At 36.6% G+C, this 26445-nt stretch overlaps 1 protein-coding gene across 4 annotated transcripts in view; it reads left to right on the forward strand.

The window, feature by feature from the left end:
- The window catches only part of LOC149064558 (polycystin-2-like), a 150370-nt gene that overhangs the window by 111887 nt on the left and 12038 nt on the right, over positions 1 to 26445 (forward strand). For all 4 annotated transcript variants that reach the window (XM_089254701.1, XM_089254702.1, XM_089254703.1 and 1 more), the window contains exons 12-13: positions 13288 to 13418; positions 23990 to 24220. In XM_089254701.1, coding sequence (XP_089110827.1) covers positions 13288 to 13418; positions 23990 to 24220 — 362 coding nt within the window. The remainder of the gene's footprint in view (positions 1 to 13287; positions 13419 to 23989; positions 24221 to 26445) is intronic.

Raw genomic sequence — 26445 nt, forward strand, 5'->3', positions numbered from 1 at the left:
TTGAGATATTATCAAATCTTTATTAATCAGTAATATTAAATTACTAAAACTATGACGGATCTCCATTTTTGCCGTGTGGCTGGCTGAAGGCACCAGGACGGACATCTTAGATTACTAAAAATATGATGCAGAATTTTACTGTGACTTTTTTTTTTAATGGGAGTGTGATTATTTTTGATCTAGTACCAGAGAATATCATTATATTTCCTTATCTTATTTTTGTGTTTATGGTTTTGGTGATGCAAAAATAAAAAAAAAGTTATGATTTTCATAATACTGTTCATTTTAGTGAACCATCTCGTTCTTATTAGGGCCAAAAGGGTGCAGTGGTGGATAAACGCAAATTTGTGGGTGGGGGCGGTGGTTGTGACAATGTGTTCAATTTTTCAGGATGGTTCTGATTTTTTTTGGAAAAAATTCTGAATTTTCCCCCTTTTTTAAGCAAATTTATTTTCTTGGTTTGTTATTCAGTCAAAAACGTAGAAAATATTTTTTTTTTCCATTTAATTTTTCTGCTCTCGGGGGGGGGGGGGGGGGGTGACAGCCCCTACCTTTAATCCGCCCCTGATAGGGGGGGGCCTCCAGATCAGGTTGCGCCTGGGGCCTCCCAAAATCATGATCCGCCACTGAACTTACGTACGCTTATAAAACGTTACCTGTTTCTCTACTGGCTCGGCCTACACACACGTGCACACTTACATATTTGACGTACAAGATTTGCATTTTTGTCTAGAAGCAGTGGTTTTACATTCAGTTCAGTTCTTTTCATGAAATTCGATAAAATATGCAAATTCTCTTAATTTATTTCACCAGTGTATTAAGAGAACACAAAGTAAAGATACACAAGTACACATAACTGCCTGATGACGACATCTAGTGGACAAATTTGGAACTTACATTTTCAGTAGACACAAAGTATGCCCTCCAATCAAAACAAATACAAAACAATGAATATAACCAAAGCAAATGTTGCCACATATAATGCATTAAAGTATATCATGGTTAATGGTTAGCAGACTAGCATTAATTTTCTAATATTCAATACTCCCCTAAAATTAAACATGTTAACAAACCAAAAAATGCAACCAATACATGAGCACAGATGCACAGATACAAAAGGAAAGATATAAAGATACACAATGCAACACATAGTTTTTCCTTCAATTCACACATTCCTATCATTTCTTTCAAATGATTAAACCTTTTTTGCACAAGGAAATGTCTTGGTGAATAAGTCAGCAGCTTGTTCTTGAGTCAAAAAGTTATGCACATCTAGCTGTTCTTTCTGGTACAGTTCTCGAATGAACTTGTATCTCACATCAATGTTCTTGGTTCTGCAGTGAAATTCTGGATTTTTTATGAGTCTGATGGCACTCTGGTTGTCAACCTGTAGTAAAGGGACACCACTTGAAATTCAAAGTTCTTGAAACAAATAATGAAGCCATACTGTTTTTTTTGCAGCTTGACTTGCCGCCACAAACTCGGTCTCAGCTGTAGCAAGACATTTATGTCTTTGAATTGTCCATGTTATTGTGCCACTGCCTGAGGTCGATCTACTTGATATAGGATCCTCTGCATGATCTGAATCACTAAATGCTTCTAAAACACAAGCTTTCAAATCAGATGAGTTCAAAATACCCCAATTCACAGACCCCTTTGAATATTTCAATGCCTTTTTCACAAAATTCCAATAACAATGAGGTTTGTCCAACACCCGAGAAAGCACACCATATCAGGTCGAGTGACCATGGCCAGAAACATGAGGCTGCCAATAGCTTCTCTGTAAGGAATATCAATGGCTGGAGCAGTAGACATCTCTGCTGTTAAAGAACACTTTTCAATAGGCGTGCCAACTGGATTAGCATCTGCCATATTGAAACGGGCTAAAATTTGTCCATAACAAGATCCTGATGAATGAAAATTGATCCATCATCTAAGTAATCAATTTGCATACCCAAAAAGTACTTGTATTATCTATAATGACAGTGAATTCCGATTTGAGATGGTCAAAAAATATATTCAACATTTCCAAGTTCTTGGCAAACATCAGTCCATCATCCACATAAAGGATAAGAAAAAGATTTTCTCATCATTAATGAACAAACATGGATCTGAATTTGAAGATTTTAAGTTATAATTTCCTAGAAATTTGCTAAACTTTTCATTCCAGAACCTGGGGGATTGTTTCAGCCCATAGATGCTCTTCATCCATTTGCACACTTGATTTGATCCATTTTCGAAACCTTCTTGCTGGTTCAATGTAGATTTCTTCTTTCAGTTCTCCATGAGGAAATGTTGTTTTGATGTCAAAATGAGCAATTTTGAATTTATTCTTAGTAGCCATTCTTAACATTGTTCTCATACAGGGTGATCAGCGAATAAGCCCTTATTTCAAAATTAAATATCTCTACAACAAAGATCAATAGAATTATGCGGTAAACGGTATGCTTATTAGCAAAACTGTAAGAATGTTGTACAGAAATTTCGAAAATTTAGTTTTTTTTAAAATTTTTTAAAATAAAAAAAAAAAAACTGGAGATTTTGGGGTTCCGAAAATCCTTATTTGTGCAAAGAGAAACCACTGCATTCGCCTAAAGTTACTGCATGGGCTGCGGTATGTGCCAGAGGCATTATCGGCCCCTTCTTCGTGCGAGAAACGATTACTACTGAACGTTACATTACAATTTTGGAACAATTTGTCAGCACACATGGCGCATACCGCAGCCCATGCAGTAACTTTAGGCGAATGCAGTGGTTTCTCTTCACACAAATGAGGATTTTCGGAACCCCAAAATCTCCAGTTTTTTTTTTTTTTTAATTTTAAAAAATTAAGAAAAAACTAAATTTTCAAAATTTCTGTACAACATTCTTACAGTTTTGCTAATAAACGCATTGATCTATTGATCTTTGTTGTAGAGATATTTAATTTTGAAATAAGGGCTTATTCGCTGATCACCCTGTATTATACAAGCGGACAATCAGGCTGAATGTTTCAGTGTAATCTGCACCAGGTATCTGTCTAAATCTTTTAGCAACCAGATGTGCCTTATGTCTGGTAGATGGAAAATGTAGATGGTGCAGTGACACCATCTACATTTTACTTTGCTTTGAACACCCATCTACTTCCTATAGCTTTTCTATCGCTTGTCCACCAGCTCCCATGTCTTGTTTTCAATTATAGAATCCACTTCTTCCTGTGTAAAGGAGCTTGCCAATGGCTATAGTCCTTTGATGACATTGCTTCTGTGTAAGTGGCTGGTTCTTCACATTCTGCCAGCATGACATAATCACAAAACTTGGACGGCTCCTTTAGCTTCAACTTGTCTCATAAATTATACATATAAGTGTCTGATTGTGATTTAACTTGCATGAAACCATTTGTATTTTCTGGAAAAATTTTCAATGAATTCTGGATTGTTGATGAAAATCTGTTTGCTTGTGACTTCATTCTTGAACACAACATCTCTTGAAAGCACTATTTTATTCTTACTGGGTATCCATACCCTGTAGCCATCTTTATCGCCACAATACCCAACAAAGTGTCCTTTCTCAGCTTCCTTATCAAATTTTTTTTTCTTTTCTGTTTTGGCACATGCAAAAAACATTTAGCACCAAACACACGTAAATGACTGAATGGTGACTCCTTGATATACCACAGTTCATAAGTAGACTTTTCCTCAACACTGCTTGGTCCAGTTCTGTTGATAACATAGACTGCAGTGTTAATGGCTTCACCCATAACTTTTCTGGCAATTCCTTGGTGTGTAGTGAACTGTGGCGTGTGTGAATTCTGGCAGTTTTCACAAGAATTTGACCTTTTCCCTCTCAATCGTTCCATTTTGCTCTGGTGTGTATGGTATTGAGGTTTGGTGAATCAATCCAATCTCTTTTACTGTGGATTCAACTTCTGAATTCTTGAACTCTGAACCACCATCAGTCAGTAGCTCTTTAACAGTTTGACCGTGAGTTCGTATTTCAGCTAGAAAGTGTTTCACCTTTGAAGGCACTTCAGACTGCTTTCAGGAAGTAAACCGATCTGTACTTTGAGAGAAGTCATCCTTAAATACAATGTAGCATCTGCTTCCACCCAAAAAATTTTGATTCATTGGCTCTCAGACATTTGTATGGATCAGTTCACCGGCAGTAGTTGGCCTCGTTATTTTGGTGCCAAAACTGAGTCTATGCATGTGATGTGTGCACGTGCATGACAAAAATCTTGAGTAAACGGAACATCCACACCTTCACTTCTGAGGAACCTCTGAATATGTTGGTTGTTCTGATGACCTTGTGGTATGGCAGCGGCATCTAATGAGTGAAAAATCGACCAAGGACGATAATCCTGATTATCCAAGAGTCGTTGAAACTTCCTTACAACCTAATTGCTCATGCCACAGTTGAATGTCAGAATTTTTCACATTAAGACAAGCTTTAGAGATTATAACACACATCAAAAGCTTGTACATGTTACTGCTAAAGCTCGAAAGCTGTTAATGTGCACATTACCTAGCTAATCTAATCTGCAGATTAACTGATTTGCTCTTAGCTGTTAATGTGCACATTACCTAGCTAATATGCAGATTAACTGATTTGCTCTTAGCTGTTAATGTGCACATTACCTAGCTAATATGCAGATTAACTGATTTGATACCTAGATAATCTGTAGAATTACTGATTTCTACACTTTAGCAGAAACATACACACCACTAAGTTGACAAACTCAGTCTGCAGCAACAGTCTGCTTTCCATTTCTGAACTCTTGTGTTTTGTGTAGCAAAGCTCTATGAGACCATGATTCTCTCTCTCTCAGAGCAGATCCTGATGAGAACAGATTCTGATCAGATTTTGAGACATGCCAAGCCTTTTTTCGATTCACCTGGTTTCCACTTTCTACGTACCAGCATTTCCATATCAATCGTACCAGATCTTTCAGCATACATGAAAGTTCCATCACCAAGAGGATGGTTCAACATCAGGTTTTGGTTCATCAAATGGAGCATAAGTGAGAAGTCTATGTGATGAGAAGAACCCAAATCCAACAGTCTTTGACATCTGTGACAGACATGACATGAAAATGCTTGTTCTTAAGAACTCTGGTCAGAGGTTTCATTCTTTTTACTTGGAGGACAGTTCTTTTTGATATTACAAACTTTGCCGCAGGAGTAGCACTTCACTAGTTTCTTCTTTGGCTTTTGAACCAGCATTTTTTGCAATAAATGCTGCAGTGCTCGGTTCAGAACTGTGAGATCGCCACCCTTCAGGTCGTGAAGCCTTAGACTTTCAATCAAAGTCGCTACACTTCTTTCTTTGTGTGGAACTGATCCCCAAATATTTTGAAACTCAAGATGCACACTCAGGAGGGTATTGAGTATCCTATTCAGCAACATTGAAACAGAAAGACTTATATTTTCTTCTTTGAGCTCCTCTTGCAAATCTTGCCAAATTCATCGTAATGTTGATACATGAGAGGCGATACTGTCAGCTGGATCAATGTGTCGCCAACATAATTCTTCCTGATCCTAAAACGTAGATGGCACCACTGCACTCGATTTTCTTTTCTAGCTTATTGTTGCCATTTTGTTTTGCTTATTCAGGGCTGTTTTTTTACGCTCTAGTACCTACATTGCCTTTTTCGTGTTTATGTTGCTTTTTCCATGCCATTTTTTCACACTGTAGCTGCTTTTTCGGTCCTGTTTTTTTTCTGTGTTATATATATATATATATGGCTGATCGCATCAATTTAATGTATCTACATGGCTACAATTTGAAGGGTTGAAAAGCGTTATAGACTTCTGTATGAAGATGGACCTGATAAGCAACAATTACAAATGCCCAACCTGCCATTCACAGATGAAGTTGGTGGTGCAAAAAGATATGAGTGAAGGTTTCTGTTGGTCCTGCTAAGTCAAAGGCTTGCATACAGTGCAAAAGTGGAGGCACATGGTTTGAGGAAAGCCGGATCATGCTCATAGACATTTTGAATATTACATACTTATGTGTGAAGCGTTGCCTTCATAAAGAAAATCAATCACTTTTTTGATAGTTTTGTGAAAAAAATCGCTGTTGTTCACCCTCCACATCATAAGGACCCTCCCCATGTGATCTCTAAAAAAAGCCTTATGATAATGAGAAAGAGAACAATGCGAATGTGATAAATACTCATTGAAATATTTATTTACATGCATTTGCCTATATTTTTCATGATTTTTAGTAGAAATTTTCTTTTCAGCATCAGAATTTTTTTTTTTTTTTTAAATTTCCATGTGTTTTTAATAGTTTTTGGGTGTTCTGGCAGTAACCCTAGCGCATAGCGCCAAAGCGGGTTTGGCAATAAAATAGAGCCGCCAAATCACAGTACACAGTATATTAGGAATTAACCATTGGTTATTATTATCAGAAATACCAGAGTCCCAGTGTGATCACATTACGCAGCTTGCCCTGTAATAGATGATGAATGTAATATATTGATAATTATTTTGCTAAAATAAATTTCTTCTGGCATAGTTCCTCAATACCTGTTGATATCTATCAGTTAGATTGAAGTGATATGATCTGACTGTCATGTATGAGCATAGCCACTGTAAAAGCTAAAGAGGCCAGTGGTTATATTATGGAGAGAGAGCACAGGGGTGTGCCTGGAGAGGGGTTCAGGTTAACCTTGACATTGTATATAGTTATCTAATCAGACTAACATAAACTAATGAACTAATGATACAAATTGACTTGTATAGTATCAACTTATTAGTAGGTGCATAACATGGTGTTAGGAAAGAAGAGCTTTCTAAAATGAATTGAGATAGGTCCCACTCTTATTGCTTCTTAGATGTCTGGTGCTGTGGTGCTGCTGGGAACTGTTGTATTCTAGAATTTAAAAGTTGAATCAATGGAGACATTTAAGCTACTTGGAGAGTTGATATTCAGCTCCACAAACCTCTCTGATCAATGGGTGAAGTGGAAACAAAAGTTTGAGAATTTCATGTTTGCTTCGGAGAAGATTGAGAAGCCTGATGAGGTTAAAATTGCAATTTTGTTGAATGTCATTGGTGATGAAGGTGTGAGTGTATTTAATACATTCCAGTATGCAGCTGCTGAAAGTGCTACAAAATATGATGATGTCATAGCAAAGTTTGATAGATATTGTCTTCCTAGACGTAACGTTGTGTTCGAATGTTTTAAGTTCTTTTCATGTTCTCAGAAAGAGAACCAAGGTATAGATGTATACCTTAACAAACTGAAAACTTAGGCAGCCTCATGTGACTTTGGAGAGCAAGAAAACAGCTTAATTCGGGATAGGATTGTCTTGGGCATCCATGATTCTAATCTGCAAGAAAGACTGCTTCGAGAACCTGATCTTACAGTAAGCAAAGCAGTTGATAGCATACGTACTTGTGAGATTAGCCGGCGACAGATGGAGAAAATCCACGAGCCTCATGTAGGTCCTGAAATTGATGCTATAATGTCCAGAGGTAAAAGTATATTCATACCAGAGAAAAACTGTAATTCCTGTGGTCAAAAACACAAGAGAGGACATTGTCCTGCATTCAATAAGTTGTGCAATCTGTGCAAAAAGAAAAATCACTTTGTGGAAATGTGCAATGAAAATTGTTTTCCTAAGCCACAATCTGCTGGTAATCGCAGACGGATTGATGAGGTCCTCCACAGAGACAACTACCTTCCATACAGCAACAATGACATCGAAAGTTTATACATTGACAGTGTCTTGGAAATTAATATGATCAGTTCCACAAATGAATGGCTCAAAGCTATATCAGTTGAAGGAAAAGTAGTGGAATTCAAGCTTGATGCTGGGGGCACAAGTCAACGTCATTCCACTGAAAGTATTCAAATCTCTAAACATCGAATGTAAACAGAACTTATTGCCAACTGATGTTCTAGTTTCGTATGGCAATCACAAATTAACTCCCGAAGGAGTCATTTCATTATCTTGTAATACTGAAAAATGTTCTAAGCTGAAGCTCCCTTTTGTAATTGTAGATGTTCAGGCCAAACCTATTCTAGGTTTAAAAGCATGCAAACAATTGAATCTTATACAGTTGATAGATCTTGTAACTATTGATTCTAAAGTAAAGGCCATTGAAACATATGAAAGTATATTTACTGGTTTGGGAAAATTTCCGGGAGAGCCTCATAACATAGTTGTAAAGAATGAAGTAGTGCCTGTGTAAAAATAAATGCCCCCAGGAGAGTACCCCAGTCGCTGTATAAAAAATTGGTGCAATCGAGCTGGTACAATCAGGTGTTATATTGCCGGTTTACAAACCAACTGATTGGGTCAATAGCCTAGTAATAATAGAAAAACCAAATGGGAAATTACGAATTTGTCTTGACCCCAGAAATCTCAACAAAGCCATAAAGCGGGAACATCACATTATCCCATCTGCTGATGAAATTATCAGTAAGTTAGAAGGTAAACAGTTTTATTCTGTGCTTGACTTTAAAGAAGGATTTTGGCAGATAACTTTGGACGAGGCCAGTTCAGAACTATGCACTTTCAATTCACCGTTTGGGCGGTTTAAATTTAACAGGTTGCCATTTGGAATTAGCTCTGCTCCAGAGGTTTTTCAGAAAGCCAATCAAAAACTGTTTGGTGACATAAATGGAGTTGAGATCTATTTCAATGACTTGATAGTAGTGGGCAATGACAAAAAAGAACATGATAAAATCTTGCTGAAAGTCTTAGAAAGGGCAAAAAAAAAGCAATGTGAAATTCAACCCTGATAAGTTTCAATTTAGAGTTAATGAAGTCAAGTGTTCTAATTAGAGTTTGTACTTTCACGGCACCAGTGTTGTAATGGGAAATTTCATGATACTAATGTTCTGGTGCATGTTTTGATTCACCACTCTTAATTTTAAAATGAAAATGAAATTCACTTTTTGAAAGAAAACATCAATTATGTTGTGGTGAAAAGATGCTGAGTACTATTTAAATTGACAGTACCCCAAGAAAAAAAACTTTTGGCCTGGTGATCATAGTTGGGAGTACAATTATGAGTTGTTGCCATGTCCGCAACAACCTTTGTGTGTCGGTGAGTAATTCTCCTGAATAAATAAAAAAAAAAAAAAGAAACAACGATGCTGAAATACCTCCTTTTTGTTTATCTTACTTTACTTATCGAAAAATTAAATATTATTTGGGTGCAAAAACAAAAAAAAACTAAATATGGCTGCAGTTTGATTTGTCCAACCACTCAATAAAATTTGAAAAGGAAATTTACTCACTATCTCCCATATTCAGGTCACTGAAGAGACTGCTGCTCGGCTTCATCTTTCTGGCATGACGGTAAACCTTCCTTCTTGGATCAGTTGGGAGCAACTGATATGATGAGACGATTCTTCATACTGTTTTTTATAGCTGTTTTTCTTGAACTTACATCTTCAAGTAATCCTTCCCACGTTATAATTTTTGGCAGTTCTAAATTAAATGGGGTTTGAGTGACTTGGGACTATAAGTTTGGGGGAGATCTTCAGGTTTCGTGGGGGGGGGGGGGCGGTTCTTCAATGGAGGGACCGCACTTTCTCATGCAACTGGTCCTGATGAACCGCACGCCTCCAAAGTTTTCTGGTGCTAATATGAAAATTGAGTGATGGGTGGGGCTTGAGAAAGCGCATCCTCTAATTCGTCGCTCAAACTGCGTCATCCAAAATTTTATCCAATCGTATCACGAGGCGCCAACCAAAACATTAAACCAAAATAAAAATACCATGGGGTCGATTTGAATAAAACGAAAGGGCTAAAACAAAGATTTTAACAACAACAATAATTTTCGATATAAGATTTCCGGATTAAATGCACAAATATTCATCAAAATCAAAAAACATTAACATCATTGTGTGGGGGGAAAAAATTAGCTTTCCAACGATATGCGACATCATATATATATGTTCTTGTTTCGCGACATGCCGAAAAATTCAAATCCAGACAAAGGAAATTCTTAGAAAAATTCAAATTCAACACTTTCTTGATGACAGAGAATAATTTCAAATCATATAACATTATCTCACAGTTTCTCTCCCTCACAATATTTTGCAACACAAGTTTTTTTTTTTTTTAAAGCATCGGAAACAGTGGAGAGAAAAGGGGAAAAAAATTAAATTTTAAAATTGAAAGACACACAAGGTCTCAAAATTATTTAACTCTTGATTAACAAAAATGTTTGTTTCCCTTATTTAAAAAAAAGACTCAGAATATGCTGAAGGCGAAAAGTCGGCTTTTCAAGAATAAAAAAAAAATATTCAACAAGTTACGAACAGTGAGAGAGAAAGAAAAAAAAATGAAAAGGAGTCTTATCTTCCTTTTACATGTACATTGAAGCGTTAGTGCGGGAACAAGAAAACTGACTCATCAATATGGTGATGATATCTTTGATTATCAGTGAATCATTAGGTGTGTCTCTCTCACAAAGGAAAGAATATATTATTCAAAAGAACACACATTTTCTCGTTCAAATTAACTCGGAATTTCCCAAAATTTTACAGGAAGAATCAGAAAAATTCAAGGAATTTGTTGTTGAGCTCAAAAGATCGAGATTTAACTCCAGTGTTGAAAGTATTTAACGACTCCTTGCCTATTGTTATTCAATGCGACAGTTCCAAAGATGGGCTCAGTGTTTGCTTATTGCAAGAAGGTCATCCAGTTTCTTTTTCATCCAGGAGCCTGTCAGAAACTGAAGAAAACTATGCCTAGATTGAGAAAGAATTACTTGCCATAGTCTTTGTATTTGAAAAATTTCACAACTTGATTTATGGCCACAAAGTACTTGTCAAAAGTGACCGCAAACCATTGATTTCAATAGTTCATAAGCCCATCGGCAAGATCTCAACTTGATTACAAATAATGTTTCTTAAATTACTTAAGTATGATTTCACTGTTGAATACTTGCCAGGTTGTCAAATGCATATTGCTGATGACACGGGTGTAGACAATCCAGAAATGTTGCATGTTGTACATGAAATTTCCAAATCACTGCCTATTAGTGAGAGGAAACTGAAGCAATTCCAAAAATGTACTGAGCTTGACCCAACCCTTCAAGAGATAATTCATTATAATAAGAATGGTTGGCCCACTGACAGATGTTCAAGCACTGTCAAGCAGTACTACAAGCTATGAGATCAGATATACATTGCTGATGGGTTGTTGTTTTCTAATAACAAACTAATAGTCCCTGAAGCACTGCGTAAAGATATGTTATGTTTAATACATGAGTCACACATGGGGATTGTTAAGTGCAAAGCAAGAGCCAGAGAGATCTTATATTGGCCTATCTTATCAAGAGATATTGAAAGAATAGTGTTGAACTGTGATATTTGCGAAACATTCAGGAAGCAGATTGTCAAAGAACCACTGACAAATCACTCAATTCCTAACAGACCTTTTTCTAAGGTTGGTGTTGATCTAATGGAATTCGGAGACGAATACTATCTTGTATTGGCTGACTATTTCTCAAAATGGATAGAAAAGGAGGCGATAAAGGACAAAAGTGCATCAGAAGTAATTAGCACACTCAAAGGCCTCTTCAGTAAATTTGGGGTACCAAACCAAGTTGTCTCAGACAACAACCCTTTCAATAGCTTACATTACAAACAATTTGCTGATACATGGAATTTTGAGTTAATTTTCGCAAGTCCCATGTAGCTCAAAAGTAACGGAATGGCAGAACGATCAGTAGGAATAGCTAAGAGCATGCTTAGGAAATCCAATGGCGATGAAGAGAAGATTTTGGTTAGTTTAATGGAATATCAGAACACACCTCTTTCTGATATAAACTTATCTCCCGCTCAATTAATGTTTAATCGTCGGCTGAAAATAAAATTACCCATTTCAGAAGAATTGCTCAAAACTAAGCTAAACAAGAATGTGACCCATATTTTGAAAGAAAAGCAAAGAAAGCAGAAGCTATATTATGACAGAAATGCTCACCCCTTACAAATTCTAAACAATGGGGAAAGAGTAAGAGTTTGGAATTTCAATAAGAAGCAATGGCAACCAGCAGAGATAGTTTCAGCGCACAAATCTCCAAGATCATACATAGTGAAAACACCCTGTTATAGAATTCTGCGAAGGAACAGAAGTCACTCGACCATCACAGTGCCAAACTTTCAAATACAATGCATCACAGGAGTTGTTTGATGACCTGAACCTTGGCTCTGGAAACTATGAACATACCCAAAATGATCCTCGTACACAGCATACGGACGTTAATCAAAAGATTACTCGAGTGGGGAGAATTTGTAAATGCCCAATATATTTGAATTACTATGTAGCCCAAATGCTTAAGAAAGGGATGTCATGTATGAGCATAGCCACTGTAAAGGCTAAAGAGGCCAGTGGTCATATTATGGAGAGAGAGATCACAGGTGTGCATGGAGGAAAGAATAACAGGAGGTGATGTGACACCAGCGCGTTCCATTGAGAAATTTGTACAGCCTACAGGTGGCAAAATCATAAATACAGTGGCGGAGGACACTTGAGCACTTTCAGTATTTTGAGGCACGGGATGGCAAAAATTCTAGCTATGGCCCTGTCAGAAGGTGCTCGAGCACCTCAGAATTGATTCCGAAATCAAAATGCCTCTCGTTAAGCTTAAGACAAGAGCCCACGGGCCTGAAACACTTTTGAAATGTCCTGGATCTATCATAATGATGAATGAAACAAAAAGGCAAAATAAACAGTTAAAAGAAAAAATTATGAAAATTGTATTTTATTGGAGCTTCATATTATTTTAATTAATCATATTCCCATAGACATTAATGTGATGCATCAAATTTTTAAAATAAATTGAAGGCACTGAACTAAAAAATTATGATGAGTTGAGAGGGAAAAATGATCTTTCCCTTTCAAAAATAAATTAAAAATATAAAAACCCCTTATATAAGGATAAGATTTTATTTTTAACCTTTATTGGATCATTTAGATTACCTGAAGACGCATTAAACGGTCATGGTGCTTAAATTTATTTAGTTATTAATATTTTAAAAGAATTTGATTTGGCAAAACACTGTTAAGTATAGAGAAAAGAACGTTTTGTTTGGGCTTACTTGTCAGCCCATAGGGTTGCCACAACGGCTTCAATTTTGTCACCTCCTTGTATTCTTTTCTCCATGACAGGTGTGCCTGGAGAGGGGTTGAGGTTAACCCTGACATTGTATATAGTTATCTAATCAGACTAATATAAACTAATGAACTAATGATACAAATTGACTTGTATAGTGCCAACTTATTAGTAGGTGCATAACACTAACATTTATTTATCAACCTCTGTTTTTCTTTAGGGATACAATAACATATTGGGAAAACTTGGAAAACGTGACAAAATTATGGACATACAAAATGCATTGAAAATAGCTGATATGGATGGTGATAAAAAACTTAGCTATCAAGAAGTGCGTCAACAATTAAAAGCGTAAGTAATTTTGACAAGATTTGCAACTTACAAAAGATGGTAGAAAGTGCTTTTGTTGAATAGGCGCGCAAATATGATGAACACATACATACATTTATGACACTGTGCAGGGGTGGGAAATCTGCGCCAATTGCGCCGCACTGCGCCAAAACTAATATCTTGCCCCATCCTGCTCCAATAGCGTATTTTCGCATTTTTCTGCGCCAAATAGCGAATTTTGCTTCAGTATGCCCGGAATTTCGGAAAGGACGCCAAAAAATTTTTGTTCCTGCTAGCCACGAAACGTTTCTTTACGAGAAGAGCGTGTTTTATTCCACTATACTTAAACTATCGCCTTAAACTATCGGCCCCTGATCGGGCTTTCCATCGCGAAACCCCGATATTGTCCGTGATCGTGGAACTGAAGATGGTTTGCAATGCCTTTCATCTTTAAAGTGCAAATTCGAGTGTTTCCGTTTAAAAAAAAAAGTCGTCACTGGAAGCAGCAGAAATTACTGTAGTCGATTGTGTTAAATCCCGATGTTTCGTGAAAAAAATTTTCATTCCGGGAGTAAAAAGCGCATGTCCGCCGAATTACGAATGTTAGTTTAGAAACTTTGCCGAATAACGAGCGTTAAATCACCAATGTTGCCGAATAACGAGCGTTAAATCGCCAATGTTGCCGAATAACGAGCATTAAATCGTCAATATCGCCAAATAACGAGCGTTAAATCGCCAATCTCGCCAGATAATGAGTGCTGAATCGCCAAACATCGAGTTGATTCTTCCGAAATTCTCTCCCATTTTGCAACAATTTCTTTCCAAGTATAAAAAACTTATAAAATTTTTTTAGCTCATTTGAAGTGCTGCTGTTCAAGGCAGCAAATAGTGTCGTCAGTAAGAAAAAATCATCTTAAATAGACGGGTGCAAAAAATTTTATGACAGCCGCTCTTTCAAACAAGGTGTCAAAAGCCTAAAACACCAAAAACAAAAATTAAGCTGACGAAAAGATGTTTGATAATAAAAGACAGTGCAGTTTTATTTTGAAAAGGGTTGAGGGTTAACGAAAATATTCTTGTTAATTTCACTGCTCCAATTTATAAATATCTGCTCCAAATCCCATATTTTGCTGCTCTGAATTCTGAATTTTGCTGCTTCAAAGCTGCTCCGAAATGGACTTAGTCACTTCCCACCCCTGCACTGTGCCACGTCTGCACTCAATGAAATCTCAACTTCCCTGTCGAAACTGCTTTGCTTGGCCTCCTAGACATATTACGATTTAAGTATACACTAGAGCCAATGAGTATAATTTATAATCGCATTTATTTACATAGACACCTAAACCAGAGCGTTCGACAGGCTCTCTTGTCCAACAGTCACCAACTATATCTCTTTGGCTCCATGGCCTTTTCACCCGATCCGATTATTATACATCACTTCATTTCACTTCCGACACATCCCCCTTTTATGTTTATTTTTTTCTTCATAAAAATGACTAGTTCATACCATGGCCCCCACATGCTGAAGCAGGGCCCTTAGGCTGGGATCTTTTACGGGCCCCCCGACCAGACATTTATGAGGCCCCTTTATGATGAATTTATAGTGTGAAAAAACAAAAAAAATGATTAAAATCCTCCTGAGCCCCAGGGCTGGAGCCTTGTCAGCCCACCCCTTGTGGAGGTCATGGTTCATACTGTCAGTCAGCAGATAGTGCTGGGGCTTCTGCACCACACAGCCGTATCATGTTGCTCTGATGGGGACGGATGTTTGTCCTCTTAACGGCTGTCCTGTTGGCCTCCTCGGCCCGGGGTGTTGTCATCCTGGACCGTCGGACCAGCAGTTGGGAGCTCTAAAACTCCTAGATTCGATTCTGAAACAGGCTCAGGGCATTCAGTCTTGTTCAGACGGAACTGACTTCTTCTCACAGATCCTCTTGGTGTCTTGATGATGAAGGATCTTGGGGTATCTGCCCTGTGCTTGATTTCACTCCACGTCTTTATGTCCGCCACCTACGCTGTGTCGCCTACATTCAGCTACTCTTGAGTGCAGACACCATGTGGCGATTATTGTAATTTTTCGTCTGTTTCTCAATCCTTTCCTTCCCCTTCCCCCTTAAGTGATCGTCGTCGGGTTGGGAAGTCTTTAGCAGATAAAGCTAAAGCCTTTGTAGACCACAAAGGAATCTGGCCTGACCCGATGAAAGTAGAAGCCATAGAAAATCTTCAACTACCAAAAGATCTACGTGTAATGCAACATTTTATTGGAATGGTGAAATATTTGGCCAAGTTCATACCAAATTTTAGAGAAATTTCGGCTTAGATTCACACACTATTGAAAACAACGAATGACTTGTGTGAGACTTTGAGCAAGCTTGATGCTTCCAGGAAATCAAACGCTTGCTTATGTCAACAACAGTACTAGCACGGTTTGATCCTAAGCTACTGGTCATTGTCTGTGCTGATGCATCGTCTTACGGCTTGGAAAGTGTGTTGCTTCAAGAACACAAGGACGGTACGGTACACTCTGTGGCCTACGCATCAAGGACTATGTCCACTGCAGAAAGAAGATACACTCAAATCGAAAAAAAAGTGCTAGCACTCACTTGGGCTTGTGAGAAAAATGAAGACTTTATTATGGGACTCAAAGTGCGCCTTGAGACCAATCACAAACCACTCATGCCCATATTTTCAACGAAGCAATTAACACCTCGTTTACAATGCTTCAGGCTACAGATGATGAGATATTCATTCTCAATCTCATACACTCCAGGTAAACAGCTTTTAGCAGCAGACACCCTTTCAAGAGCCCCTCTTGAGAGTGACAACTCCAGTGAATTGGAGGAAGAGACTAAGGCCTATGTGAGACTTGTGATCTCTACACTTCTTGCTTCGGAGGCTAGGCTATTAGAGATGAAAGATGGACAGAAAAAAGATGTCACGATCTCGAAAATAATAATTGTTGGCACCTGGCCAGAAAAGAAGGCATTGAACCAAGCAGAATTACCAGAATTATATGTCAAGTATGAGCTGTTCGTCGATGGATGACTTACTGTCACGAAACAGTCGCCTTGTGATCCCACTGCTGCCACCATGCTTTGCTTGGCCTCCTAGACATATTACGATTTAAGCATACACTAGAGCCAACGAGAATAATTTATAATCACATTTATTTACATAGACACCTAAACCAGAGCGTTCGACATGCTCTCTCGTCCAACAGTCAACAACTATATCTCTTTGGCTCCATGGCTTTTTCACCTGATCCTATTATTATACATTACTTCATTTCACTTCTGACACAGAAACATCTAGCCATCCCTCAGAGTTTGATGTCCTCAAAGTCCTGCCAATGCTGCTATGAAAGCAGATAAGTTCTTGAAGTATGGAAGCACGCACATGTAGTTCCTATATTTTAAAAGAATGGTTGCTTGTCTGACCCATGCAACTATCGCTCGATATCCATGATGGGTATAATTTTTAAATTTCTCAAAAGATGAGTTGAAATTGTGTGAGTTAGCTAGAGTTTAAAAAAGCCTAAATAACTGTTGAATTATATTTCAATCAATGAAGATATATTCAAAAAACATACAACACCAGAGAAGAAAAACAAGCAGCAAGAAATAAGTTGCAAACCGAATGTAAAACAATAAGAATTTACAAGACTGTCATCTATGATATGGCCATGTAAAATCATTTCAAATCAGATTTCTTTCAACATGTACCTTGTTCTGGATTTCTTATAACTTACTCCACAGAAATATTCCAAAACAGCAGTTTGGCTTCACTACTGGAAATGGGTGATCATCCATTATTCAGATGCTTTAGTGCTTGAATGGTGGTTATATTGAGTTTGAAAAAGCATTTAACAAGTTGAGAAGATCATCTGTCTTTTGAAAAACGATTTGTATGTAACTAGGCAGGTGCAACAGGTGCACCCACACATAGCCCACTTGGCGGGGAGGGGGGGGGGTAGAATGGGCCTGAATGGGCCATTCTGGGCCCCAGATGAGACCTAAATGCACATTATTGCATAGGAATGGCCAGTTACGACACTGTGTATTGGTCTGATTTATGAATGTTTGCAATTTTGTTCCTGGGGAAATACCAACAAGTCAAAGTTGGACACATGTTATCCAGCGGCAAGATCGTGACTAGTAAAATCATTCAAGTTCCTGCTTTGGGGGAAAAAATGAAAAAAATCTATTGCCTAGCATGCCCAGGGACTAAAATTTTGACCGAACATGTATTTTTTAAAATCACATGCCCGACTCGGGCATGTTAAAACTCTCAAAAAATTTAACACTTCTGTGTGTTTATCATAGGCAATGATGCAAGTGTTCCTACGCACATGTATGAAATCCCACAGAAAGGCTTTGTTAGGCAGTCATGATCCAATGTATAATCAATGTATTTCAGTCTATTTTTATGGCCAATTACATTTTAGGGCCTGGTATAGCCATAGCCTTTGCATTTTGTGATTGGGCCCTAAACAAAAGCTGGGATCTTTTGCGGGTCCCTACGCCAGAATTTTCATGAGCCTTTCCCTACAGTGAAAATATAGGTTAGGAAAAATTAATTGGATTCATCCCATTAATTTTCTGAGCCCTTCATTATGTGGAAACCATGGGTGTGGCTGTGCGCATTGCACCTGGCATGTCCAGTTCTGTTCCATAAATTGTCCATGATTCTTTTTTTCAGACTCCAACATCACTTAAGTTGGTTTTCTATGATTCCCAACTTTGAAGCACGAATGCAAGCCGATCTCCCCTTTAAAGTCTCACCACAGAGAGCAACAGGCCTACAACAGCATGATTATTCAATCATTACAATTCACTCATGGTTAGAATAATTGATGGCCTCACTGCACATAACAAACATTAAACAGTAACTAACTTTACTTTAGGTTCACAACACATACATGCACATTCCAACATGTACCAGTTCGTTAGAAATTCTGCATAGGAATGTGGACGAGGTAGTGTGTTTTTAGTAGTAGTAGTAGTAGACCCCAACAGAGGGGAAACTAACTGGTAACTGTTGTAATTTGGGTAATTTTTTATATTTGGCCATGTATATTGGTTTTATATTTTTTTCAAAATTTTGATTTCCTTTTTAAATTTTTTATATTACTTTTGATTTTTTTATGCAAGTGAATGTTATTATTTTTTACATTTTTGAAGTAAGTAAATCTATTAAAAATATTTAGTAATATTTTTCGGGCATGTAAAATACTGATTCTGGCATCTATTATTTCAAGTTACATGCCTGACTTTGCATGCAAATTTTTGATGATTTTTCCAGCCTGACTTAGACCTACATTAGTCCTTGCATTCGCATATTTCATCCCACTTATTCTGTATCAAATATCTTCTTACTTATACATTGACAATTGAAAATTCCTCAATGGGTTCCTGAGGAACATGGGTGCTAATAATATTTAATGGTATAAAGGTTTTTAAGGGTTGGGTGATGCGAAGATATATTTTGGAAAGAGAGAAAATTCCACTGCCCCTGCGGGGAATCAAACCCACGTTCTTTCACTTTCCTGGACCACTAGACTACAGAGGCAATAAAATTCTCAATCTTTTCTTGGAGCTCGTGTGTACTGAACGGGACGGTACATGGAGACCACACCATGTGGTGGCATTTTCAGCAATTGTGAACTTTGGCCTGTGTTAGGTCCAACCGTCCATGTACGGTCCCATTCAGTGCACACAAGCTCCAAGGGAAGATTGAGATATTTGTTGCCTCTGTAGTCTAGTAGTCTAGGGCGTTCACCCGGACATTGAAAAGGCATGCGTTTGATTCCCAGCAGGGGCAGTTGAATTTTCTCTCCAAAATATATCTTTGCATCAGCCAGCTGTTAAAAAACTTTGTATGGATAATGGAGAGCGATAATCCTCGGATAATGGTGCCATTCAGTTTCTAACTGTATTACAACTTCCTTGCCAAGTCATATAGATCTAGGTATTGAGATGGACCAGAACTTGCCTACATCAGGTTATTTGAAGGCGGTCATAAACTAGAGAAATATGCTAAGGGAATATTACAAAATATGCAATGGTTTGACAATTATGTTGACTTTCACCATATTTGTTAGGCTTATTATATTAGATGCATCACAGGTTCGGAGTCCTCATATGGCTAATGACATTGATCTGCTGGAAAGCATTAAGAGATAATTTACTTACCAAATGTTCTTTCCTTGTGCATGCAATCTTTATTTCATATTGTAAAGGTCTGCCGATTTTATGTGAACATTCTTTAGAATGATGCCATCTAGGTGTCAATGACTTGTGCACCATTTATGAAATGATTCACAGTCTCATGTAACTTCGTACTTCGCTTAGAGATGATACAGTTGATTAACTCTTTCACCGAAAGCCATTCATTATACATATGCATCTCCTATTTGCAATAAAAATCTGCTTAAAGTACTCCTTTTTATGCCAGGCAGGTAGAGTTTGGAATAGTCTACTGCCAGTCCTGGTCCTGTCTCTTTCATATTCACTGTATTGCAAGCGCATATCTGTTTCTCACATCTCACCTTTCCTAGCAAGGCATCCGTTTTTTAAAAGAATGGTATAAATCTCAATAATATTTATATATTCAATAAAACCCCCTTTTTTGCGAACACCAATGGGACAAAAAAAATCATTTAGAAAAGAGCGGTTTCATTGTATACAGTAGAGTCCCAGTTTAACAAATACCATTATAGCAAAAATCTTGTTTTAACGAACACTTTTTAATCCTCCAGATAAGTTTACATAAGAAAAACTTGGAATCTTGGAATCCTTTATAATGGGATTTTGTTATAACAAAGTGATTTCTCCAGTGTCTTGGAGTTCGTTACAAAGGGATTTGACTGTATTAGAAAGATTTTACACATATCTCTCATTGCCTTAATACTACAACTTGATATCTCTAAGATTTTTCATTTTTAGGTAAGTACAAAAAAAATGACACATCTTAGCATCAGGGTTGGCAGGTTTTTGACACATGTCACGTCGAAAACACTCTGTCAAACACTGTCAAAAACCTCAAATACTGCTTTTCAACATATAAATTCCCATTGAAAATACGCACATTGATTGAATTTAATGCTTAAAGTGACTATGCTGCAATACGTAATGTGTGATTTTAAAATAATCTCCCCCCTCCCCCTACATAATTATTTTGGACAATTATATGCATGTATATACTGTATACTTGTAAAATATAGAATTTGAGTAGAGCATAGCATAAAACTACGGAAGGATATGTAATGTATTCAAGATAGTTTCAACCTTCTAAAATTTCTTCAACTGTTTATTTATATATGAATATATATATATTTGCATATCAACATCTGCTCTACTTTTTTTTTTTTACAACAGATACATGTTTAAAAAGTTCTTTCATGCTTGCTATATATAATGTTGATTTCTGTTATTATATTATCTAGACAATCCCAGATATTTAAAACAATATTCTTCTTGTACATAACATTAGAATATATATATCCAGCAATCAAAATACTAAATTATCCTAAAATAATTTTTCCCCTGAAAAATTAATTAGCTCATTATTAGTCAAAATTTTTCATTGTTACCACAGTTTCTATTCTTTGGTTACATTTGGTGGTATATTTTTAAATGATAAGTGTTTTTTTTCCCTTCAAAAAGACCTTATAAAAGTAGCCTGAATATACATATTTTTTATATAAAGTATCTTAGTTACTTAAGTTATATTACAATATCAAAATTGCTAATTCTTACCACATTTTCTAACCTTGGGCTATGTATTCTGACGGTCTATTTTTAGAAAATTCATGAATGGGGATTGCATCACAGATCTATATGTAGTGGTATATTATCTCACAGGGTTTTCTTTTTCTTTCACCAAGAAGCAGCAACAGTAGTGACTGCATTATCATGCTAGGGGCAGATGGTCTTATAATCCAATAAAGACACCAGCTGCCCTTAGAGGACAAAGACCAGTGTACTAGAGAAAAGTCCAACTTTTTCTATTGTTTGAATTGTAAAGTAGTGAGGATTAATATGGAAACCAATTTCAGAAATTTCATTTGATATTTTTTTTATGTTTAGTGAAACCAATTTCTAAGAAATCATAAATATTTAGTCTATTATTAGTTTAAAATATAATGAATCGTGGTGGAAGGCCACAGCATATAGCCTGGCAAAATTTTGATAAAGTAGAGAAAAATGGAAATCCACAATATATGCAAAATGCATTAATTGTGGAGTTATGCGATGTAATCGTGTGGACAGGATGAAGAGCCATATAGCTCAGTTTATCGAAGGGGAAATGATGTTGAACAAATACCTGATGTACAAAAAGCAACTACATCAACATCTACAGAGTCCACTGCTTCACAGCCTATTATTTTGTTGGAATCAACAGAACTTGAAATTTTCACTCAAAAAAAGAAGCAAAAAATTGATGACTTCATTGTGAAATCAAATTCTGCTACAACTAAAAAAATTGATTTATTAGTGGCAAAGTTTTTTTATGCCAATAATATCCCATTCAGTGTTGTTGAACATTCAAGTTTCAAAGATCTAGTTTCTGATTTGCGACCTGGTTATAATACCCCAAGTAGAAAAGCTTTGGCTCAGTCATTGCTTGATGAAGTTACAAGAGAGGTTGAGAAAACTGCAAAAGACAATCTCAGTGGAAAAGCTGTAACTTTAATTGAAGATGGATGGAGCAATATTCATAACGATCCAGTCATAGCTACATGTATACATTCTGAAGGTAAATCCTATTTTCTTGAAGCTGTTGAGTGTGGTGCTATTATGAAAAATGCAGATTACCACAAGCAAATAATTGACAATTCCATACGTTTGGCCCACTATAAATATTCTTGTGAAGTAAAGGCAGCTGTAACTGATAATGCGAAAGTAATGGAGAAAGCCAGGCAACTTTTGCTTAATGAGATTGACCAAAATTTAGTAGAATATGGGTGCTCTTCTCATTGGCTCAACTTACTCGGACAAGATCTAGCACCTGAAGCTGTGCTCAAACAGGTGGTTAAAATACAAAAATACTTTAGAAACCATCATTTGCCTTCAGGATGGCTTAATGAACATATGGGGTCAATAAAACCCCAATTACCTGGTGATACTCGATGGAAGAGTACACTTACTTGTCTTGAAACATTTTTACACAATAGGCCATTTTTTCAGAAAATAGTAGAAGATCACGAAAATGACATTGACAAAGGAATTGTTATTTTAATCAACAATTATAATTTATACAAACAGTGTAAAGATCTTTCATTCCAACTCAAGCCAATAAGTGTTGCATTGGATATTCTTCAAACAGATACAGCTACAATAGCTGACTCATGCCATGTTTGGCTAAGCCTTCTCAAAGAAAGTGCTCTTCAGCCTCACATTGAAAAGATACAAAACAGGATGAACCAGATTCTGAGACCATTTCATTATTTGGCATATAATTTGCACCCAAAATATAAAGGTGAAGGACTGACTGATGTGCAAAGTGATTTGGCTCGCACATGGGCAACAGAGAAAATTAACGGTTGTCTGCCATTGCTAATTTCATATGAAGCGGAAGAAACTCCTTTTCCACCTTCTTATTTCAGTGAACAAGGAAGAATGACAAACCCTGTGATTTAGTGGAAAGGATTTTCTAAATGTAATGCTTTTTCAGCTGAGCCTGCATCTGAACTCATAAAACTAGCAATGCTTTTGCTGTCCAGTCCCGCCAGCTCAGCCTCCATTGAAAGAATATTTTCTAACTTTGGATTTGTCCATTCAAAACTTAGAAATCGTTTAGGTGTAGAAAAATGCGCAAAATTAGTTACATGTTATCGGATGCTACGTGGTTATATATCTAGTCTAGACATTTTGTACCTCAAATTCAAAATCGCAAATTATAATTAATATTTTGTTTCAATTTTAATAAATTAGTGTTTGAAAATGAAACATTGTAATATCAAAGTGCCTCATCATTAAGTTATATACCTATTCTATTCGAAACATCCCAAAGCATTCATTTAGGTTTTTGATGGTTTTTGACAGTTTTTGATGGTTTAAACCAGTTTTTGACAGTTTAAACCAGTTTTTGACAGTTTAAACCATTTTTTGACAGTTTAAACCATTTTTTGACACTTGTCACAAACTGGACTTGTCTTCAAAAACCCAACCCTGCTTAGCATGCACTTCAATATACTACAATTTGACAATCTGTAAGCAAAGTTATTCTTGTTTGGTTCTATGTAACATAATGCTAATATACACTTCGTTCAGTGTTTGAACATGTTTTTATCAAAACTTCTAAAATCAAGTTATCTACTAGTATTGATACTAATATGTACCACTTATTCACTATTGAAAAAGTCATTTTTGTCAATTTTTCTTTTTGTGTTTTGTCACCTGTATCTTTAATTCTCTCTGCAAGAAAGTTTTACCATGTGTACTTTTCGCCTTTATGATCTTGCATTTTGTATACAGTTCGTATATTTTTCTATATTTTTCATCACAATTTGAGTGAAACATTGCAAGTTGCCTTTCATGGCTTATAATTTAAATGAATAAATAAATACATATGTATATTTTGTTTCATAGCCGAAATCTCTCAGAAATGGAAATAGAAATGCTTTTTGCAAAATACGATGTAGATGGAAATCGAGAACTGGATGAAAAAGAGATGCAAAAGATGTTTGCTGATTTGGAAGGTCAAAAGTTGCAACTAGATGATGAGATCAACAACCAACAGAGTGTAGTAGCATCTGATGTTAGCCGACCTACAAGTGCTGTTGGTCATGTAGGGGGAATTGCTGCTGATGACTTTAATGTGTAGGATTTTTTTCTCCCCCTGTCATTCTAAAAGTTTCATGTTCATAATGCAGGCATATGACTAGTATTCATATGAATACTTAGAAATATTTGTGAAACTTTTTGTATGATTTTTCTTTTTGCTTTATCAAAGTGAATTTTTTACTCTTCAATATGAAAGAAAAAGGGAAATTTTTGGATTTTTTTAAACATAAAAGCTAATTTTCAATTTTTTGCTTTCTCTGCATAGAGCATAACAAAGACCACTCCTGCCAAACCTGTTAGCATTGAAGTTACACATTTCTAACTTTCCAGCGTATAAGAGCATCATTTCGTATGAACTTAAACTCTTTGTGCTACAAAGGTTTTTATAAATGTACCTTTATTTAAACTGTTTTAATGTTTAAACAAAGATATAATCAAACTCTGTTAACCAGTTATCTGGCTATGACAGAATAGCATGTCATGCAGATTTTTGGTATATTTACTTCTCAGAAAACAAATTAGTAGAGCCCGAAAGTTCTGGCAAAATGCCATAAACGTTTAGTTTTGCCTATTTTCAAATTTTTTTAAATTGCTTTTTTTGAATTTTTCCTGTCACCGATGCTTTTTTTTTAAACATTTTTTCAGGTTTATTTGTGAATTTCATTCTGTAGAGCTTGGATATTTTGGGCATGAAGAATTTCAAAAGACTTGCTCGTTTTATATATAAAATCTGTAATACTTTAGTGTCAGTTATTAGCAGAAAGTCCTCACCCCTTCCAACCAAATTTAAATGTAAATAAGCCTGAGATAGAAAACTTGTCTTGCCCTGCATTAACATTGCTTTAGTTTGATGGCGTTAGGCATGGATGTTCTCATTTCAGACCAACCCAGCCAGTCCTGACACGGAAGGAAAAAATTTGCCCTATATTTAGTTTTTGATTTGTTTTTGCACTATTTGACCTAATCAGTCCTTTCAAGAAAAAACCCTGAAATCAAATCCAATCCTATAAACACAGCCTATATATACGAGAAAAGCTTTGAGAAATTTAGAAGTTTGTTTCTCAACATAACATATCTTGCTCACGCATTGGACTGCATTGTATATGTATAGCTGACCGATCACTGTTCCAAGAAATCATCACAGTTGACCTCTTCTCACCTAGGCTGTGCAGAAGCTGATAGGGCTCTGGCCCTAAAGCCCATATTGTATGTTTTGATTTTATTTTTTTACACCACAAATGCTCTCCCTACAAACAACCATAACAAGTTATTTTAGATGTTTAGTATTCGATTGAATTGATTAGAGCTACCCTCAGGGGGTGTGCGACAGGTGCAGCCACATCGGGCCCTGAAGGAGTCCCGCATAAAAAGGTAATATAAAAGAAAAAAAAAATAATTTTTTTACTACAACAAAGCATTGTAGATGTTTCAACGAAAAAAATTATAATAAATTTTACAAATAAATAAGAATCATTTGTATCTCGAAGGGGAGACACACAATCATTTTCTTCTATGAGCTCCATGTCTGGTTATGGTGGCCCTAGAATTGACCTAATCCTGAGAACCAAAAGCACTTTATTTTTGGCATAAAATGAATAACTTGGAGATCCGGATATCGATGTATTATAAACTATAATTGAAACAGACTGTTGAATAGCCTTTACTTGTTAACTGGGAGAAGACCCTTTAATTGCTTTATTATGAGGACTTGAAGGAATCGACTAGGAGTAGAGGCTTAAAGTCCAATTCGCACCTTCTCGTGGTGCAGCCTGTTTGTTTAACACATGGCGAACGGACACGGATGGGCTTCCTCCAACCCACACTGGCCAGCGTAGAGGATTATGGCCAAAAACCCTCTAAAAAGAAATATGAACTCTGTCAATAAACTAAGGTCCTCAGTCCCGAGCAGTCTAAGTATCCCTGATTACGGCAGCAACCAGCAAGACATGAAAATAAAGGGTGCTAAGAATCTTTGGGTTGGACTAGGCTGCCTTTAGATGATGATCTTGGCCACGTATAACGTACAATATCTTTCTTCAGAAAATCGTTTGCTGGAGTTGGGAGAAGAACTGGAAAAAATAAATTGGGACATTTTAGGCATCAGTGAAATAAGAAGAAAATGAGAGGAGAAAATCGAACTTGCCAGTGGACATGTATTTTACTACAGATTAACAGATCATGGAGTAGGATTTCTCATTCATAAAAAGAGGAAAAAATCACATTGCTGAGTTAGATAGTACATTTGATAGATTTGCGAAGCT

Source organism: Pholcus phalangioides, unplaced genomic scaffold (genome assembly GCF_987345545.1).
Source record: "Pholcus phalangioides strain wild (caught in Gottingen) unplaced genomic scaffold, Ppha-v1.0 ptg000042l_1, whole genome shotgun sequence".
NCBI classification, from domain to species: Eukaryota; Metazoa; Arthropoda; class Arachnida; order Araneae; family Pholcidae; genus Pholcus; species Pholcus phalangioides.